The sequence below is a fragment of the Papaver somniferum genome, chromosome 9 (genome assembly GCF_003573695.1).
Source record: "Papaver somniferum cultivar HN1 chromosome 9, ASM357369v1, whole genome shotgun sequence".
In the NCBI taxonomy this organism is placed as follows: domain Eukaryota; kingdom Viridiplantae; phylum Streptophyta; class Magnoliopsida; order Ranunculales; family Papaveraceae; genus Papaver; species Papaver somniferum.
Window position 1 is genome coordinate 3,202,920 of NC_039366.1, and position 22,470 is coordinate 3,225,389.

The following is a 22,470-nucleotide window of genomic DNA, read 5'->3' on the forward strand; positions in this document are numbered from 1 at the left end:
TTTCCTGAATAAAGATCATCTGTAACTGTAACACTAAAAGCAAAACACAGAACAAACAGCAATACCAAAGAGAAAAAGGATAAATAAATCCGACTTAAGTATTGTATCAGAAGCTATTACAGGTATTACTAGAATATGTTTTGTTCACAACCTAAAGGGCCTAAACCATAACCATCACAATCGCACCCATATGGACGCACACATGAAAGCTAACACTTGCTGCTGGATGATAAGGATTAACAAAAGAAACTACAATACCAAGGAAAGTATCAGTTCCTATTATGATTTTCAGCATACTGAAATAAAGGAAACAGAAGATAGAAACTAGAATTCAGAAATACCTGCAAACAAACAGATGAAAATTATAGCTCCAGGTCAAAAGACTCGCAACCCATTCCAAAAAGTGTCTCAACAAAAAGTGTCCTGCAAGAGAATGATTTATGGGCAATAATAAAACACAAGAAATATAGATATAGAATTTGCTAGAGGTAACAACTAATAATTGATTAAGCACATCCCGAACTAGAACACGATGAAAATACTAATTCCGCAGCAGTATTCAAAACATTTTACAAGTTTGAAATTCAGATCCATACCATGAGCAGACCATTAACATCTATATCATATCATTCCGCATCTATCATTTTCTCGTCACCTAATTCTTTCACAATCATTTACAATTAGATATTATGTTAGCATCCTCCCACTAGTGTACCCAAAGAAAACCCAAAAACTAGACATTACCACATTCTCGCACAAGACACATGTAGAAGTTGGTCTCTTTTACTTATCTGTACGGTTCAATTGAAAACTAATCACATCCTTCAGTGTGGCTCTCTTCTTCTCCTTAAAATTCCATAGCACTTGATCTCCTCTCATTCTCTTTACTCCAATCACCCTACTTTTGGTTGACTTTTCTGACTCCATTTGCTGCATTAATAGCATACACTTACGTCGATCAAAATCTTATGTTTCCATTAACCTAAATTTCAAAAAAGAAACAGAACTTCAGAAATAATAACAATTTAGATAGTGTACCTTGATAAGTACTTGGCGAGCTCCCTGAAGCTCTTCAGTGTAACACCGTTCCTTGGCAACCAATGCGTGGTTCATCTCTTTAAGCTCTATGAACATTTTTTCATTCTCAGCCAATGCTTTTTCACGTTCATAAAAGGACTTACTAAGATCAGCCGTCACAGAATGAATAAATTCAGCTTTCTCTTTATTGTGAAATTCAATATCAGTTTGCAATTTCATCTTCTCCTTGCCAAGCAAATCAGTCTCATTTCCCAAGTTAGTCTTCTCTTTGCTAAGCGATTCAATTTCACTTTCCAGAACAGTCTTCTTTTCATTGAGTGAACGAAAATCAACTTGTACCGTAGTCTTCTTTTCATTGAGGGAGCAAATATCGTCTTGTATCACAGTCTTCTTTTCATTAAGCAAACAAATATTATCTTGTATCGCAGTCTTCTTCTCATTTAGCGAGCAAATATCATCTTGTATCGAAGTCTTCTTTTCATTGAGCGAGCAAATAACATCTTGTATCGAAGCCTTCTTCTCATTGAGCGAACAAACATCATCTTGTACTGTAGACTTTTCTCTTTTGAGAAATTCAAAACCAGTTACCATTTCAGAGTTCTCCCTACTAAGTAACTCAATATCATTTCCTAGTTTTGTTTTCTTTTTGTAGATTAATTCGACATCACTTTTCACTGTAGTACTCTCTTTGTAAAGAATCTCAAAATCACATTCCAATTTCGTTTTGTTCTTGGTGAGCAAGTCAGTTTCCTTCCCCAAGTCAGTCTTCTCATTGCTAAGTAATTCAATCTCAATTTGCAATCTATCCTTGTCACTTTGCAATTTCATCTTCTCCTTGCCAAGCAAATCAGTCTCGTTTTCCAAGTTAGACTTCTCATTGCTAAGCGATTTAATTTCACTTTCCAGAGTAGTCTTGTTCTCATTGAGCGAGCGAATATCACCATGTACTGTAGTCTTCTTTTCATTAAGCAAACAAATATCTTCCTGTACTGTAATCTTCTCTCCATTGAGCGAACAAATATCATCTTGCAATGAAGTCTTCTTTTCATTGAGCGAACAAATATCACCTTGTACTGTAGACTTTTTTCTGTTGAGACATTCAAAATCACTCTGCAATTTTGTCTTCTCCTTGCTAAGTAACTCAGACTGAGCTCCCAATTTAGCCTTCTCTACATTAAGAAATTCAACATCAGATAGCAACTTGTCCTTCTCCTCATTGAGAAGTTCAACGTCATTTCGCAACTTATCCTTCTCTTTGTTGGTGAATTCTAAATCAGTGGCTAGCTTATTCTTCTCATCTTTGAGAATTTCATAACCAGTTTTCGTTTCAGATTTGTACCTACTAAGTAACTCAACATCATTTCCTAGTTTTGTTTTCTCTTTGTATAAAATCTCAAAATCAAATTGCAATTTCTGATGTTGTTTGTTGAGAATACCAAAATCACATTCCAATTTTTCCTTCTCCTTATTGAGTAAGTCAGTATCAGTACTCAATTTAGTCTTCTCCTTGTTAAGTGACTCAATATCTCTTCGGAGTTCTGATTTCTCCTTGATAAGTATAGCCTTCTCTTCTAAGAGCTTATAATGATGAGTCTCCATTTCCTCCCTTTTTTTGTTGAGGAATCCGACATCACTTTCCACTGCAGAGCTCTCTTTCTTAAGGATTTCAATTTCGCTTCCCAGTTTCAACTTCAAGTACTCTAGAGATTCAACATTTTGATCCACACGACCTGATAAAGTTATAACTTCTTTGATCGTGGTGCCATTTTGCTTATCGACCTTCTACACAAACAAAGAGAAAATTTAAAAAACGAAAGGAAAAAAACTGATGAAATGAAATGAATTGAAAATGGAGAAGATGATATTCCAGGTCAACCTTCCCTAATTAGAAACCATTCGAACTTCGTGAGTTTAAAGATTTTGGTTTACTTATGGAATCAATCAAACCTATATCATATGTAATGATAACTTTGTAATGACAAAGAGGTTTCTTACGATGTGATCTTACCAAGGAATTTGTTGAGCTGGAATCATCTTCCCATTGTTCGGTAGCATAATCTTCGCCATTTAGCGATTGGATGCCTGAATTATTTTGAGGCCCATTGGCTCCTGAAACCTCCTCATCACTTAGAAATCCAGCCATGTAGCCTTCTTTTAGTTCATCCAATGTAGGGTGTAAAACCTTACTCTGAAAAAAACAAACACAAAAAAGGGAAAACAAATTAAGAGTAAAGAGCTTAGCTCTCAGATTACTTGGATTGGATTATCTACATAACTTCAGAATAAATAAGGAGGTATGCAATCAACACACTAACATGCCAAGGGAAGAAAGATATGTCCTCACCTTTACATTGCTCAATTCCATGCGGCTTGTTTTATGCCATGGTGCTGTCTTACCCTTTTTCAAATGCAAGATACGAGGGTGAATGGCCTGAGGGCAATCATCATTTTTTTCAGTGTATGCCAGTTGAAATACTGGTATACTATGGAAAATCCAAGACTGTCAAAATCAAAGAAAAAAACAAATTGAGTATCATAATCTCCCTCGTAAAAATGGGTTACTTTAAACTCACTAACTGGAGTTATTATCCATACCTGAAAAACATGAGGGAATCCTTGCAGATCGTGAGCCACTTTTCCAAGCATGTGTTTGGATTTAGAAACATTTTTCTTCTCTGATAGACAGATAAGACATTTTATTGTCAGTTTGAAAGAGAGCTTTCCCCAAGGATAGCGGTTAAACTCCTCGAGGTTGTCAACTAAGAAGAAACGACCTTTATTTACAATACACCTTGACTTATGGCCCATTATTACAGATTCAGCAATATAAAGCAAGCCTAGCTTTATTTTGTCTTCACTGTTCTTCAGTTGATTGAATTTCTTTATCAAGTCTTCCAACTTAACACTACGCTGACCAGGAAAATGAACTTTCATGAGACGTACTTGTTCAGGATTGTAGTCTATTTTTTCACTCCCCTGAAACTTCAACCCCGACATCATTGCAAACTCTCGTTCACCAAAACATATCTCCTGATTGCCAATATTAAAGGACATGGCATCCTTCTCCTCCTTGTCCTTCTTAGATGGATACTTTCTCTGCAATAGTACATTGTAGATGACATTTGCATACAAGCTGATCTCTGGCAGGTGTCTAAGATGCCCAAAGCAACTATCTTCCAACACTTTTAGATATGGAGTACCCTTCAATTGGCTTTCGATGTGTTTTATACAGCTGATTTTCGAATGGGAAGTTATCCTGGCAGATGGCTGCTTGATTCCACACATCCTGAAGTAGAAAGGTAAGCAGTGTATTCAGTCGACCAATGAATTTCATGTTTTCAATATAAACTGACGGTCTCAGAAGAGTCGCTCATAACAAGTATGCTAAATGTTTACCAAAAGTCATAGAAATCGAAAAACATTTCACATTGATACTCTAGCAAAAGACAAACCCCAAAACAACAAAATCATCTAGAAATGCATCACCAAAAACAATCAATAAAAAGAACATACCTTGCAACACCACGCGGAGGCTTCTTCACTCCTCCAGTGGTTGGCGCAGCCTACAATGAAGAAGATTTAATCATCATTTTCAACAATTTTCAAAGCATTACAAGAGATATATAGACCTATAAATTAAACCAACCAACCTACCTTAGTTGCAAGTTGCTTCTTCCTTGGTGCCTTACCTCCAGTAGACTTACCCCGAGCCATCTGTAACAACAACAACATGAATCATACAAAACATCAAATCTCTAATTTTCATAAACCCTAATTTTCCGCAACAACTCTAATTTTCATAAACCCTAATTATTATTTTTTGAGAAAGTGATTGGGAATGCAATAAATCGAAAATAAGTCATGTGGCAGACGGATTATGCTGCATTTTCAAGTTAATACACAGAAAAGACAGTTGAAGACTGCAAAATGGGGAGTGAAATTTATTAGAACTAAATGAAATTGATTGAAAATGGAGATGATATTACAAATCTTTAGATGTTTAGGGATAATATCCGAGTCAATAATCTGGTTGTGTTGATTCAATTTAGGGTTTTAATTGGGAATTGTTTAGGTTATTGAAAGAAAGTTAAATGAAGTTCATTTTCCTTTACTCTGAATCTTCTTTCTATTTATAAAATTGAGTATAATCTGCTGCTGATTCGAGTTAGGGTTTTAATTGTAAGTTTTGATTATTGAAGTAGCGTTGATGGATTTTACTCCCTCTGTCAGTGTCATACCTTACTCTGAAATCTCTTCTTTTTGTTTTGAGTGGCTGTTTGGTTGTGTAGTATCGGTCATATCGAAAGCTCAACTTTATCCATCTTTACCGATGGGCCTTTGGGGCAGTTCTAACCCAAATTAAATTAAGACTTCTCCGTATGGGCCGGTTTTTACCACGTCCAAAAGAATGATTTTTTAGGGATCATGTTATTTTTAGGAGACCATGATTTTATTCGGCCACCTTCCGTATAATGATAAGGGGTGTCCTAAAACCTTGAAATGACTAACCTACCCTTAACCTAATTTAATGTAAAACCAACCTAATAACCACCTATATATATAACCACCACCTCCGCCCACCACCGCCGATTACCACCACCACCACCACCAATCACCGATTACCACCACCACCACCGCCCACCACCGCCGATTACCACCACCACCTCCGATTATCACCACCACCAACCACCGATTACCACCACCACCTCCTCCCACCACCATCGCCACCGCCTATTTAAGAAATGTAACAACATCAATGCAATCACAATTAAGTGCGGTTACATAATAATTTTATCGAGTATAAAAGACGTCAGCCGCAACCTGATTCTTCCATGGGACCACTCCGGAGGTATTTTCCAAAAAACCCTTCACTTTAATTTGATTTTGATTGCTTCAATCGAATATAAATCATCAAAATAAGGTTTTAATAGGAGTTACAGAGCCACGTTCCAAAAAACTCTAGTTTACTAACCGAACTTCTTGAAAATGAAGAACACGAAGAACAGTTCGGTTCTATTGGATTTAAAACTAAGTCATTGAACTCTCTGTTCGGTTGTTTCGCAAAAAAATTTAAAACTACAAAGTAACCGAACTCCACCCTTAGAACCGAAAAAAAACAAATCCAGTCTAACCGAACTGTGTTATTGTGGCCACTATGTTGTGTTCCAAAATAACCGAACTTAGCCAATAGAGTTCGGTTTGTTCGCAAAAACTTTAAAACTACAAAGTAACCGAACTTAGCCAATAGACTCTGGAACTTCACATTTTTTTTGTTTGTTAAGTTCGGTAACTTCACAATTTTATCGCAGAAACCGAACTCAGAGTTCGGTTGGTTAGCTGTTAGGTTCAAGTTTGCGAAAGAACCGAACTTTGTTAACTTATATACTCTTATATTACGTAAAGTTCGGTTAGATCAAAAGTGCATGCAGTTTGCGAACCAACCGAACTTTGTATACCAAAGTTCGGTTAGTTGAGAACCAACCGAACATAACGCTGTAACTCCTAGAAATTTTATTATTTGAGAGTTCGGTAACCTGCGTGTTTGGAACAAGTAACCGAACTACACTTTCAGATGAGTTCGGTTACTTGTTCATCTCACAGGGCAACCGAACTACAGCTTCAGATGAGTTCGGTTACTTGTTCTTCATATAAAGTAACCGAACTGTTCAAAATCCAGTTCAAATCCGGATCATTTTGAAGATTAACAAATATTCTAGGAGAGGATGGAGATGAAGAATCAGATGAGTTTTCATCATTTGAATACTCAAACTTAGTGAATTGGAAAAAAAAATTATTTTCCATGTTTTTCTCCTTCATCTTCTCTAACTCTACTCTCTCAATAATTCTACTCAACTAATAATAAACCCATCTTTTAATTTAATATCACTAATTGTTTTTAACTAAATCATTCACTAATCATAACCTAAAATTAATTAAGAGGGTAGATTAGGTATTAAATAAATAACTAGATATGGGGTGACCTAAAATTACTTCTAATGACTTTACCCAAAATAAAACCATGGTCCCCCCAAAAAAACCATGGTCCCAAAAAAATCGTTCATACCCAATCCAATTCATTATGGATTTCAAATTTGGCATCAACATTCAATCCGCCAACATCTAACGGATTTGCATCCAACGGATTTACGGATGAATAGATTGCGTACCGATTTTCCAATGTATTTGTTGTAGTTAAAATTTATAATGAAGAAATCAAGCACACGTAGATGACTTCTTATAAAACCTAAACTTTCTATATATGTGTATATAAATATAAAAGTGCCATGGACAACACTCCAAACAAACACCTTAAGATTATGTATTGTCTAAAAACTACATAAATGCCCATAATCTAACGGGTATGGATGTCCAACGGATTTTCAAGGTTATGTCCTGACCTAATCCATAATCCGTTGGGTTTCAAAATTCCTATCTGCATCAAACCCACTAGCGAACGGTCCGGACATCCATCCAAAAATACGAGTGGTCCCGGTTAAATCCGCGGATTAAGGGACAAATGCTCGCCCCTCCATCACCTTCCTTCACCATGTTGATATAAATCTTCATCCAAATTTGATAGGGCACCTAACCCGGCCCATGCAACTGACACGGAAACTATTTGAGTCATGTATCATGTTTGTACGTGACTCGTTAGTACATAAAACTAGTTTTCACCTGTGCTACACATGAGTTTGTTTCTTGCTTATGCAATTAGCAAATAAAAGTTCAATAAGGACATGAATTATTTGAAAGTTATGCTCGTCCGATCTCTTTGCAAATTTTGATATTACTTAAACTTTTGGAGCTATATTTTTGTTCCTTTTCTTTTCTGTACTTTTGATTTTTCGGTCCACCAATCATCATATGTCTCTTTTGTGATACATGATAATCTCAATAAAATCTCATTAAGCAGCTTGATTTTTATGAATTCTCCCATCTCGATTAAGTCATGTGATTTTATTGGTGTTTTATTATGGTACAATACTAATATCGAGCAACTATTTTTTTAGGTAGATTAATGATGTTCTTTTGATTTTTTCTTTTTCTACACAAACCAGAAAATATTTTATTTGCACAAGGATATTCCCCTTTTTGGTTAGGAGTAGTTAAAAAAAAATAGTTTTCTAGCCGAACATTCTGAAACCAACGCTTCAGCTATAGCGATTTTCCTTTTTGTAACCGAACTCTTGTATATAATAACAAATGCTGAGTTCAGTTGGTTCGCAAAAAAATAATATTCTAACCGAACTCCTCTCTGAGAACCAATATGTTGTGTTCGGTTTGTTAGGTTAGTTGGAAAATTTTGTCCCCTAACCGAATTCTTGTATAAAACAACAAATGTTGAGTTCGGTTAGTTAACAAAAAAAAAAAAAAACTTTGCTAACTGAGCCCTTCTCTGAAAACCAATATGTTGAGTTCGGTTAGTTAGGGTAGTTGGAAATTTGTTCCCCTAACCGCACTCTACTCTACTCTGCAAACACATATGTTGAGTTCAGTTTATTCGAGAAATTTTTTCCTAACTGAACTTCACTCAGAGAACTCTTATGTTGAGTTCCCTTTAGTCGAAAATTTATGTTGAAACCGAACATTACTCTATATAAGCTAGAATAAAAGTTCGGTTAGAGGAAAAAATTCGGTTGGTTAGACTACCTTTTTCGGAACACGATAGCCGAACAAAGCAAAATCTCCATTAAAGAAAATTTCGGCTACCTTCGTCTAAGTAAACATTAGCTGAATTGCATTTTCAGATAAGTTCGGTTGTCTGTTCTTCAAATATTGTAATCTACTTAAAAAAAATCATTTTAAGGAAAGTTTTGGCCAATTCAAGCAGTATTAACGAATACTCTGGGGATGAATTGGAGGAGCTATCATCACTCGAGTCACCCAATTCATATTCACCCATCTCAAAAGATGTCCTTTTTCCATCATCTTCTTCTCATAAAAAACAATTTATTAATTTTAGCTCACTAATCATTAATTAACTTAACTTAATCATTCAACTAATCACTACACTAACTAATCATTATACAAACTTAATTATAAAGGGTAATTTTGGTATTAACATAAATCTTTGGGTAAGGGGTAGCATAGATTTACTTTAAAAATCTTATTGAAAAAGAATCATGGTCCCCGAAAAAAACCGTACTTTTGTTACTCAGCTAATAACTAACGTATGCTATTTGCTACACTTAAGAGTGGCACAAACTAATCATACTGGGTTCGAATTGCTTTTTGATTTTTGCTACTCTGATTTCTACGAGATTTTGAAAAACATCATATATTAATTTGGAAATGCTACTTTGGGTGATTTTAAAAAACGATAGAATTAACCTTTTTTAGAACAAATATTACATAAACATCTCCACTGTACTTGCAGCAAGAGACAGTATAATCAAAATTTGGAAAAGACATTATCTGGAGAAGATATCCTAGTCCAAAAATTTATAATCAAAAACAAGTTTTAGTTCGAAAAATTAAGTTTCATTTTAAAACTTTCACTCTCCTTAGTTTTAGCGGAAAATATTTCTTCCTTTCTTTTTCTAAGGCTAAGTCTTATGGTCTTCTAATCTAGCATTTATATTGGAAGTTAGAATAACCTTCTAATTCTTATGGAAATTCTAATCTAGTATCTAGATGCGCCGAATCATTCCCCGTGACCACGTTTAATGGAACATAGCAACTGTCTCAGCCATCGGATCAAAAACTATGGTTTTTTGAGTTTACCCCTCCTAAATGAATTAGTGATCGAGGTTCCCCCCTTAGTTATTAACGACAATAGAAACTTCCCCCCCTCAAATAATATTTTTGTCAAAATACCCTCGTTATACATTTGTGATCGAGCGTCATTGAAAACCTCCTTCTAGCACCACCAAAAGTGAATCATAAGAATTTGATCACGAACAAAGAATATCAGAAATTAGATTTAATCAAAGTCTGATTTTTAAGGTTTACATATATTGTTGCAACAAATTCTACGCATCTAATAAATCAATTTAGGGGCTTTTTTTTTTAATTGGTAACGAATTTGGTGCTAGCAAGTATCGAACTCACGACTTTACCATTGTACTACAGTGACGCCGACATCTTTTAGGGTTACTTTTCTATATTCAATTTTTGATGTATGATGATGTGTACTCCATTGCTTGTAGTGTAATGTAATTTTGTCGTAATAGAATAGGAGACTAAATGAAGGTTTACTAGAATTATTATTGATTTATATCAAATGGTTTATTACTGGGTTCAACCATGTTTCAGATCTATTACAAGAATGATTTTTTATAAGTATGTTGATTTTAATCTATTATTAATTAAGTTTTATTAGGGATGATTAGGGATGCACACAGTGCGGTTCTGTGCGGTTATGGGTAAAACCATTGACCTAACCGCAAGTACTACGTTTTTCATTTTTAGAACCGTAACTGAACTGTGGCAGCAACGGCTCGGTTTGAAACCGAGCCGACTCGGATCGGTTGGTTACGGTTTTCAGAATGATTTCCGTCCAAAGCTATCATATCTCTAACTTCATCTCTTATAACTTGAAAAATATCAATTTTATTCACTGAGTTAATCATGGCATTAACTTAATTTAACATCAATTTCTTCATCGAACCATGACAGCAAATCAATTACATCAATTCTAAACATTCCCCAGATCTCTAAATTTGAAATCAACACATAGAAACTCATCTTAGTAACTCATCAAAATTGATCTTCAAAATAAATAAACAAACTAAAATTAAAGTTACAATTATTTAACACAGAGATTCATCAATAAATTAGAAAATAAAGTAAACCCAATAATTCGAATACAATCTTAATCTTAAAAAAAAATCCCAATCGAAAGGTGATGCTGGTGTTGCAGGCGGTGGTAGTGTTGTAGCAGATTGCCCTGGTGTTGGTGGTGTAGCAGGTGGTGTGGGTTCAAAAAGAGCAAAAAGAAAAGAAGCAATCAAATAAGGACAAGAAGAAGGTGGTGATTGTGGTGGTAATCGGTGATGATAAGTAGTTGCAGTAACCATATATAAGAAGAAATCAAAGATAAAAAGATAGAGATGACTGTAAAGAAGTAGCAAACAAGAAGAAAAAAAGAGATAGAGAGGCGAGTGAATGAGTACTTGATTTAGGGTTTCTAATATATATACTCTAGGCTTACTCGTTTTAGACGGCTAGGATTGATCCTTATAGAAATAAATCAAGGACCTACAATAATCGGTTAATCGGTTCGGTTAGGGTGCGGTTAATGGTGAAACCGTTGTCATTACCGAAGATCTAACGGTTATCAAAATTAAAACCATGACCGATCGTTGGATTATCGGTTCGGTTTGTGCAGTTACGATTCGGTTTATGTGCGGGCCTAGAAATGATGGTGCCATGGTGCTGATTGACGCGCACAATATAGAGTGCAAACGTATAATAAGGGTATTTTTAACAAAAATATTATTTCAGGGGGAAAATTGCTACTATTAACAATTTAGGGGGTAAAGCTCAATCACTTATTTATTTAGGGGGTAAATTCAAAAACCCCAAAAATATATCAATCTACGCTGAACCAAACAATGAAAAGTTGATTTTCATTACACTGAACCATACAACGAAACTATCTGGCAACTAGTTGGAATGCGAGAGATATCTAAAAAGAGAAGTAAAATGGGTAACACTTTTTGTGTAATCTACAACGCTTTTTGTCTAATCTAGCAGTCAAATCTAGCCCATAGGACTTAGATTGAGGGAGCCTATATTTACATGATCAAGTGGGAGGATCCACGGACACTCTTAGATGGACACTATCATACATGATATGCGTCATTTTCTCCACAAAACCCAAACGACAATGAATTTAAGTCTAATATGTAGATGCTACGTTTCTCTTGTAAAATTCTACAATCCTACCAAAAATGAGCACAGTGCGAGACGAATAATACCACCATCTACACCTTTGAATATTAGCCGTTAAAAGTCAACGGTTGAAATTAAGATCGGTAGATGACGAAGTTTGGTATCTCGAATATCGGTCATTTTTGGTAGGAATGTATAGTCTTATAAGAAGATAAGAGGAACGTGAGTATTAAATTCAAATTTGTTGTCTTTAGGATTTTCCAGAGAAAATGATGCAAATCATATATGATAGTGTCCATCTAGGAATGTCCATGGATCCTCCATGATTAATTAAATAATATTTTCATTAAATTGACATTTATATGTCTAGAACAAGCCAAAGCTATGAGGCAAAAAGGTTTCACGGGATTAGATTGATCAATAAAATAAGTGCCACGAGAGTGATAGATGATACTTAGGATTCATCGACATAAAAACAGCAGAAAAATAAATGATAGGTGAGTTGCTTGCAAACGTGAGAGAGAGAGAAACAGAGAGACATAGAGAGAGAGAGATCGCATGTATATTAACCAGATGCTCCTAGAAGCAGCAGCAGTAGCGATCGAACTGGTAGGGATCTATAGCCTTGTGAAAGATCAGGGCATGACGAAGGGGAGCGAGTTACAGCAGGAGAAGCCGCGATGAATCCTTGATAGGACGATAATGATGGAAATTGATTAGAACCCAAGTGGCCTTCCATATGGATAACAAACTCTTGACTGGGAGGATATCATCAGGACAACACAACGTCCTGTATATAACATCGGCAGTGAGTTCTGTCCCAGCTTTAAAAACAGCCACAAGCTTCAATGCTTGGATTTGCTTTGCCATATTCCAAGCTAGGTATTCGAGCATTTCCTTCAAAAAGCTGCAAAGCAGGACAGAGTGATTAGAAACTTTATCCATTGAAGATGAGCTACAAATGTCTTTCGATGCATAACTAAAAGTTCTTCTAATCTAATTCTCCCATTTTCTAAATCCTCAATTTGAACTTTCTCCAATTCAGTGGCAATGCTCAGATGCTAATACAGGTACTTGAATGTCTTGTTCACAGTTCACACCCTAAACCACCACAATCACCGGTAGCGACACATAATATCTAACATTTACTGATGGATGGTGAGGATTAAAAAGAGAACTACAGCAGAGCCAAGGTTTGACAAAAACTCAACACTATAAATTCTGGTGTTAATTAAGAGATTAAGAGGTTTACTCTAACACTGATGGCACTACAAGTAATCATATACCTTCACGTCACAAGAGCTTGCAACCCATTTCAAGGATTCTACGATTTCCATGATGTCATATATATCTTTTCAAGCAAAAATATCCTGCAACAAAACGGTTTTTGGCCAATGACAAGACTCAAGATATATATATATATATATATATTATGGGTTAAGCGGCAAAATGACCCAAAATGGACCCCATAGTTGTGAAAATTCCCCGGACGTTAGGCGAAAGATTAAAATGCCCCAAAATAGAATCAAAATGCCACATACGTTAATTTTGCCGTTAGACACAGTTAAGTGGTCAAATTCAAAAGCATGTGATCCGTACATGTGAAAATATAACATTTATACCCTTTTGACAAATAAGATGACACGTGGGGCATTTTGCCATCGTGTACTAAACATGTGACACGTGTGTCATCAGTGACATCAATTCAGACTAACGGTTACAGATTAAGTGGGCATCAATTCAAACCATAGATTCATCAACAAAAGACTGTTAACTCATGAATTAAGAAATAAAACCATAATTGTCTCCATACTTTTTAAAACCATAGATTCATAAACAAAAGACTGTTAAAACTCTTAAACATAAACGGTCTACTAATAAGTTTGCCAATAAAATTTCATAGATCTAGAAATGCTAAAAAACATAATTGAACAGGAGCCCAACATTTCTGGCTACTCATATTTAGAGTTAGGCTTTCTAACACTTTTTGATGATGGTTGAGTAATGTTGATTGTTTGGCTAGATATCTTAACAGGACCATTATAAGTCTGGTTAAAACAGGAAATAGAAGGTGTAGAAGAAGTAGTTGGATGTGGCACCTTCCTTTTAGCACCAGCATCACCTGCAGTAGAGGATTGTGTCGTTGTCTTATCCTTTTTCTGGGAACCAGCTGAAGAAGAACATGGTGTGGCAGCAACTGCTTTGCCCTTTGACAATGGAGGTATATTAGTAGATTTCTTTGATGCAGATGTTGTTCCAATAGTTGGTGCAGACAAGGCCTTCCTCATCTTCTTTGTTGGTGCAACAGTAACACAGAATTCATCCCCATTAACAGAACACTCCATTCTTACTCCTTTCTTCTTTGGGTTAGATCCAACTGGAGGACCTTGACAAGTACGGATATTATGATCAAGATCTTTACACACACTGCATTTTGTTACTCTTTTACGCGGCTTGTTCTTCTCCATCGGTCTTCCCTTATCTCTTAGTCTGTGTGGATACATAATGCTGATATTTGTCTGCAAACAAAAAAACGATTATTGGAAATTCACAGATCTAGAGAATAATGTAAAAAAAAATACATATAATAAATTAAAAGTACAAAGTAGATAATATTATTCAACAAAAAGATTCACAAAACAAAAGTAGATAATTAAATTCAATGAAAAAGATTCTCAAAACAAAAATAAACGAAAGCAGACAATGAAAAAGTTAAAGCATCTGAAACCGCTCAATGCTAGACAAACCTTATTCTGATAGTCATCAATGTCTCCCAATGGGGTTATTGACCATTTGTAGGTGGTCCTGTAGCTATCCACAGTGTAATATTTACTGCAGTACCTGCACACATTATTGGTTCAATCAGCCATCATTCATTTATTTACTAACCAAATTCAACTTGTCAAAAGGGTATAAATGTCATATTTTCACATGTACGGATCACATGCTTTTGAATTTGACCACTTAACTGTGTCTAACGGCAAAATTAACGTCTGGGGCATTTTGATTCTATTTTGGGGCATTTTAATCTTTCACCTAACATCCGGGGCATTTTCACAACTATGGGGTCCATTTTGGGGTATTTTGCCGCTTAACCCATATATTATATCAATACTTCTTTATATAAAAGAGAATGTTTGGTGCTGACGTGTCGCATCCTCAATAACTTTCATGTTTTCTCTCAATTCAGGAAGCCACGCCAAATATTTAGAAGAATCACTGAACAAACGGATGCATCTTTTACCAAACAGCTCAAAGAGAATGTTTGGTGCTGACGTGTCGCATCCTCAATAACTTTCATGTTTTCTCTCCATTCAGGAAGCCACGCCAAATATTTAGAAAAATCACTGAACAAACGGATGCATCTTTTACCAAACAGCACAAGAAGATATGCCTTCTGTTCGCATAAGTTGTGGTTTGTTAGCATGAGACGTGTCTGTTCAAAATTGTCAATCATTGAACAAACAGATACATCTTTTACCGAACAACATAAGAAGATACCCCTGCAGTTCGTATAAGTTGTGTTTTCATGGGACGTGTCTCTTCAAACTCTTCGTCGATCAACTGACACGACATGGAACAGGGATGAATAGTCGTTATTTAGAGACGCTATATTGGAACCAACAGCTTTCTCAATAAATATCTTGGATTGTTTGGATTTTCTCTCAAATGGTTTATGTTGGTCCAAAGTTTGAAGAGAAGTAAACTGTAGATTAAACCCGGTACAAATTTTGATAGTGGAAATATCAAATTGCCATGAAAGCTTCAGTATAAATCTGGGTCTTGGAGTTTGACATCGAATGGTGAGGAACTTCGCATACTGAGTTTGGAATGGTGAGAAACCTTTTTTAGGATTTGGGGGTGCTGGAGGAGGAGAGAAAATAAGTTCTCATTGTTACAAGGAGAAGAGAAGGATCTGGGAAGTAATAATAATGGTTGTCGAACGAATAGGGTTTTCCGAGTTGAATAAAGTAAACATTAGAGAAAGATACTTTGGAATTGAGAAATCTGGAAGAAACCGCACCCTGCTTGGTCAATATAACAGATGATGTGTCAAAGACCCTTCGAATAATGTAAAGAGAATACTTCCTCAAACTATTTACATCATGTTTTATGGCAACAAGGCGACCGTCATTGTATGATTTTTTCTTTGACAGTCATTGTATGATGACGGTGGTGGATGGCTACAAAATATATCATGAGAACTACATGTCTTGGAAACCCTGCATTTCAGTCACAAAATGTGACAAGTTATGGCAAGGGAATAACCGGGTCACTCTCTTTGTTATATATTGTTATTGAAAGGAGAAATTCGTTTCGAAGTTTAAACTGGACTATTGAAAGTTTTTTGGTTTGAATAACCGAAGCATATATATGTAACGAATCATTTCATGGAGTCCTACTTTTTCAGCTAAACATAAACTGATCGACGAAATTAGTGCGCATATTAAATTTTTGTGTTTCGAATTTTATGTTTCTTATGCAGAGGAAGGAAAAGAGGAAAAAGGTGTTGATGGTTGAAATGACAATAAATTTCATATGGTAACAATGCAGGTGGAAGTATGTGTTTTCTTAAGTTAAAAAAAAAAAAAAAGTATGTGTTTTCTTCTTCTTGCAAATTTCAAGCCATGTACTTATTTGCTTTCTAATGAGGAGGACGGTATATGGAATCAAGGTGTATCAAGGGAATATTTCTTAAGCACTACAGTGTCATATGGCATGACAATTCAAATAAGAGCTAATTACTCATTGTCTGCCTCTATGATTTCGAATCTACTCTGGGTCCTTTGTTCTCTTCTGTTTTCTTAAAATTATTGGGGTTTCATTCAGTTTGGGAGTCCGTTTTCTATAGTTGGCAAACTTTAAAATGCCTCTCATGGAGTTATAGTGGTACATATATAATCGTTAGTAATTTGGGTTTGAGACTTTAATTAAGTTCGCGGCTTATGAGTGAATTGATGGGATGGATTCACATTCATATTTATATTAAATTTCTTTGTAGTATACTAGCACTCATTAAAGATATACTGATTGGTTATCCTTTCATTTACACTTTTTGGATTCACTTAGGTATTTGGCAATGCAAAACTCGCTAAGAACATTATGATGAGTGCAATGCCGGAAGCAGAAGTAGTGATGGAACTCGTGCCATTCACTAGAAACATGGACTCTCTTTCCATCATCAACAAATCTTTTTTGGAATTCGATTTCCCTATGATCGCAGAGATAAGTCTGTTGTTTCCGAGTATCAAGGTGTTCAGATAAATAATATCGTTGGTGAGACAAAAAGACAGAGTAAACATATGTTCTATTTAAGTTTTGATGTAGTTTGTTCATTGTGAATGAGCTTGAAGATCCTGATTCTATTATCCTAGATATGATACTCTATCCAAGAAAGGAGCAAAAATATTTACTTTCAAATTAGAGACGAATTTTGATAATGGTGAATTTTGAGGTTTAGTGGGTTGAATTTCATGGCAGGTTAACTACAAAAGCGATACAGTCATCCTGTTAGCATTGGAGAAGGCTGGCCGAGTAAGTTTAAAAAGATATAGACGGTAAGGACAAATATATATGCACAAGTAAGAATATACATGACAATAGAATATCATGATAAGCTAGCCCGGGAAAATGCACGGGCATAAAATGTCCTTGTATATATCTATATTATAAAAAGAAGTGGTGTGTGTAGTAGTATAAATCCGACCCTTGATTTCGTCATTCCACGATGCGGATCGATTCGTTATATGTTGTATATAGACGTCCGTCCGATCGTTGGGTTTCCTGATTTGACTCTGTCTCCATAAATTTTCCTTACCTGAATTCGTTTTTGATGTGCATCCGTCTATTGGCGAGACATACATCCGTCATGCGATTCCTAGATTTTCCTTGTATAATCCTGTTTCTAACTACAAAACAGTTTCCTAACATTTAATTACCAAAAACACGTTGATATTGATTTTATTTATAATTGTTTCCTACAGTTTCATTCCCACCGTCAAGCTTCTCTCCAAACCCTCCAACCCTAATTCAATTCTTTACAATCAAAATTGACCCGTAAAACACATGGTCTTTACTGGGATACCGGTGGTACGGAGTGCTGCATGCTCTATCCGACATATTAGAGTTTCTCAACCAAACTAAAAAGAAACCTTTTGATTCCTTAAAAGTTTTCACTGGATAAAAAATCGGACTAACACCACTAGGTGGTTCGCTTCACAGTTGAAATTTTAGGACTATATGCCTTATCGAATACAATAAACAAAGGTAGTTTCAAACAGGGGATCACGTTTACTTACCGAGGAAGCTAATGTGACCATACTTTGGCCCAACTAGATGCCCGACATTATCTCTAATTCCTAAAATTACTAGACTCTGTTAGTTCTTGCTGACCATATAATTTCGAACCTTGAATCGATTCCTCATCGCTTTTACCAATCGATTTTAGATTTAGACTATGCGACAAAGATTACAATACATCCCAACTATCTATTTATATCATAAGTCTACAAAACTAGAGATAGTCGAGATCTCCCGAAAAATACAAAGAAAAGTCAGGGATTTTATTATCTTTCTTCTCCAAGATGAGGACTTTTCATAGTCGATCAGGATTACCAAAGTTAGGACTTACCTAAGTCCAACTTAGCATAATTTAATTACCGATTTTCTATTCGGACCAAATTTCTTAAGTTAATTATCGATTTCATAATTTGGCTGAATTTCTTAGTGACCATATTTCCAATCATAACAATGTTCTATCGCAAACTTAAAAATTCACTACTCACAAAATAATTTTCAGGTTAAACAAGAGAAGCTTATGTAGTTGGTGATGCTGTGGAGAAAACGGATGTTGATCAAGGGAAAAAAGGGATGGTTGATCAATTTATAAGTTTTTGGTGAGAGAAAAAAAAAAGGATCACAGTTGGTGCGTAAAAATTGCTACAACTAATTAAACAGCGCGAAGCTTTAGACCTCAAAATAAGACACTTCTACAACTTAGTAGTTAATTAACTTAAAATTTGTTGATTAGTAATTAATTGGCATAATATATAAGTTTTATCAAGTGGTTTATGTGCATCTATATTATTGAAAAAAGTGGTGTCTGTATCCTTGTGATAGTGATCATTAGTTCGTGAGGCATAAATCTATCTGTCCGTTGTGTATACAAATGGGTTATGTTCATTGTGACTCAATTTTTCTAATATAGCTTAATTTCCATAATTAGGTTTTTAATCTAACTTAGTTTTGTAATTTAAAACATTTAACTTTAATGCTAAATATTAGTTTTGACGCTAAATTTTCTAACCAACAGCGGGGCCGTAAGCCTCAGCTTATTTCACCCGACCACATCGAGGCCGCAGGTCCCCGCTAATTTATAGGCCTATTTCCATAGATTTCGACCTAATCACAACTAATTTTAACGTGCAAACATTACTTGCCGCTATTGCTAATCCACGGTAGGGGCCGTAGGCCCCGGCTTATTTAATCCGACCAGCGAGACATCCCCTGATCAATCTATAAGCTCAACTCCCGGGCTACATGCTTCGACTCAACCTCTGAATTTTAACCAAAATGGATACTATGTTGGACCATTGATTTCCTAATTTGACTCGACGAGCAAAAAACTAAAACCGTAGGTCCTTTAGCTAGCACTAGACCGTTCCTATTAGCCGGGGTTACTATTACCTGGCTAACTAAAAACAATATTATAACCTGGATATTGATATCACCCCGACCAACTTGCATGTTGACTAAAATATTGTGGGAAGAGACAAACCGGCGACCAAATAACCTAAAAGAAATCGATAAAGGTTGAGCCCCGGCCGTACGCTGGGTGATACTATATTATAAAAAGAAGTGGTGTGTGTAGACTTACAAATCCGACAATCGATTTCGTCATCCAACGGCTCGGATCGATTCGTTATATGTTCTATATAGACATCCGTCCGATCCCGTTTTTAACATATAATTTTGGACGATGCGGATTATGCCTGGCCCAACCAAAATTCCCTAATTTTACTTTGACCAATTTTTAGGTTTCATGAACCGCACCCTAACCTTACCGTGACCAATTAAATTCGTGGTCTACTCGATTTGATTAGCCAGGACGCATGCATACACATTTGAGAACCCATTACTAAATTTTTTAATGGGCTAGACAGCTATTACTAAATATCTATGTACATGGGCTCCACAGCTCTCCAAAATTTTGTATGGATGCATGCATAGGGGTGAGCATTTGATCCATAATCCGTGGATTTAACCGGGACCAACCGTTCATTTGCGGATGGGTGTCCAGACCGTTCGCTAATGAGTTGGATGCGGATGGAATTTTTGAAATCCAACGGATAAAGGATCGGACCCGGATGCAACCTTGAAAATCCGTTGGACATCCATATCCATTAAATTAAGGACATTTATATAGTTCTAGAAAATGTTATGGATCATTTAGGAATTTTTAAGATGTTTGCTTGGGGTGACGTACATCGCATTTTTATATTTGCATACATATATAAGATATATAGGTTTTATAAGGAGTCATTTGTGTTAGCTTTATTTTCTTTACTATAAATTTTAACTAAAACAAATCCATTAGATTATCCGCATCCAATCCGTCCATCCGTGCATCCATTGGATGCAAATCCGTTGGATATGGATTGGATGCGGATGCCAAATTTGAAATCCGTAGTGCAATGGATTGGATGCGGATGAGGTGAAAACCGGTCCATACCGGCCCATGCTCAACCCGGCATGCATACAGAGTTGCTAGACCTGCTTGCTAAAAGAACATCTACTTATCAAGTCAATAAATTCATTCCTCGTGTCGGTATTGGTGCATGCGGAGGACGACACGTTAATCATATTTAATATTAGTAAAGGAGATTCAATAAGCTAAGGTTCACGACAAACTTAGAGTATTACTACCCCATTATGGCAGTATCCTGTGCTAGACTTAATTAACTGATTTACCTCAGTTATATTTTTCGTATAAGATATGTATTAGAATTCTATTTACATAATGGTTTATAAATTAACTACGTTTAGAATATAGGAAACACGAAAAGGAAAAGAAAAAGAAAAGGTAAAAAATATAAATTTTAGGAAGTTAGGAATATAGGAAATCAGTAAATCAAATCTTAATTAGGGGATTACATTTGATTCTTGATTTTCTAATCCACTACCCCGGCTGCTATGGCCCGACTAACTAAACACGACCCGATCATTACATGTTGACTAAATTTTAATGCGGGGACTATATTTGACTATATATTTTCTAATCCATGGCCGGGGTCGTAGGTCCTGGCTGCTATGACCCGACTGATCAAACACGAAACGATCATTACATGCTGACTAAAATTTTATGTGAGGATATTGACCGGCCGACCGAACAGTAAACAAAACTCGAAAAAGGTTGATCCCCGGCCGTAGGCCAGGGTGATACCTATTATATATTATAAAAAGAAGTGGTGTGTGTGTAGCCTTACAAATCCGACCATCGATTTCGTCATCCCACGATGGAGATCGATCGGTTATATGTCCTATATAGACGTCCGTCCGATCCCTTGACTTCCTAATAAAAATATGATTCTAAAGATTATTTAACAGCGTCGGATCTTTGGATTTCTTAATTTGATTGCAACGTCGGATTTCATAATTTGACTAAGTTTTCGTTAATATAGGCTAACACTAAGTAGATGTATTTATAGAACAGAAGAGCATCATTCTTTAACGGTTTCACCAACATATGGTCTTCTATCTATAGTTCTTCCCCTCCATTAACGACTTCTAATTCTTAACTCCGTCTCTCTATATCATAATAATACTGAGTTATTAATATTAAGTTATTATTATGGATGATTTAAAGGATGGATACGGTGAAATAAAAGAAAACAAAGCTGATGATTTAAAAAAAAAATTGGTCTAAAAAGGAAAGGAGAAGAAAGAAAACCTAATAGAGGAAGAGGAGTGAATTGGGTAAGAGGTTTTATATTTAATGCAACCAAATATCTCCTTACTAATAAATCTTCACGGAAAACATATGGCTAAGGGTCTGTTTGGATTATGTTTGGTGGATGACCCTCCCTGAAGATTATTCGTATACACCGGATATACTCTGGTCCATCGAACGTTCAATCATCTAATAAGCACAATGATTTGTACCATAACTTTCTCAAGAAAATTTAAGTTAGCCTCAACTAATCTAAAAGCCATTTTTAAAAAACAAATAAAATAAAAAACATGGTAAAGATTTATGTGCGAGATTTAAGTGTCACAACCCCGACCAACAAAATATTAGGGAATGTTTAAGGGCCACGGTCGGGGCTGTAAGCCCCGGCTAATTTGACCTGACCAACAAAATACTATAGTATCCTTACAGCCCCGGCTAAATTGACCCGATCAACAAAATACTATGGTATCTTCAATGGACCACGGTCTGGGTTGTAAGCCCGACTTTGACACAACCACAAATACTAGGGAAGCAAGTCCGAACTAACTTATAAGCTCGATGTTTTACCGTTATAATCTAATTAGTTTTGCGAATGACTAAAAAAGATTTTGGTAGAATACTGACCAGCCGATCAAACAACAAAACGA

The 22,470-nt window shown here is 35.8% G+C and overlaps 1 protein-coding gene across 1 annotated transcript; it reads right to left on the reverse strand.

The window, feature by feature from the left end:
• Positions 1-558: 558 nt before the first annotated feature.
• On the reverse strand, positions 559-5,307 carry LOC113310140 (WD repeat-containing protein 87-like). The gene is made up of 8 exons (XM_026558725.1): positions 5,277-5,307; positions 4,693-4,752; positions 4,552-4,601; positions 3,634-4,324; positions 3,383-3,538; positions 3,047-3,226; positions 1,039-2,820; positions 559-930 (listed from the first exon to the last, which is right to left on the reverse strand). Exons 2-8 carry the CDS (start codon positions 4,750-4,752, stop codon positions 784-786), a joined length of 3,066 nt encoding a protein of 1,021 aa, XP_026414510.1. The 5' UTR covers positions 5,277-5,307; the 3' UTR covers positions 559-783.
• Positions 5,308-22,470: the final 17,163 nt, after the last annotated feature.

Coding starts and splice junctions, on each gene's coding strand:
- LOC113310140 (XM_026558725.1), bottom strand. CDS start 4,752: ATGGCTCGGGGTAAGTCTACTGGAGGTAAGGCACCAAGGAAGAAGCAA. Junction 4,602..4,692: donor AGAAGCAACTTGCAACTAAG/GTAGGTTGGTTG, acceptor TCTTCATTGTAG/GCTGCGCCAACCACTGGAGG. Junction 3,539..3,633: donor GATTCCCTCATGTTTTTCAG/GTATGGATAATA, acceptor TGATTTTGACAG/TCTTGGATTTTCCATAGTAT.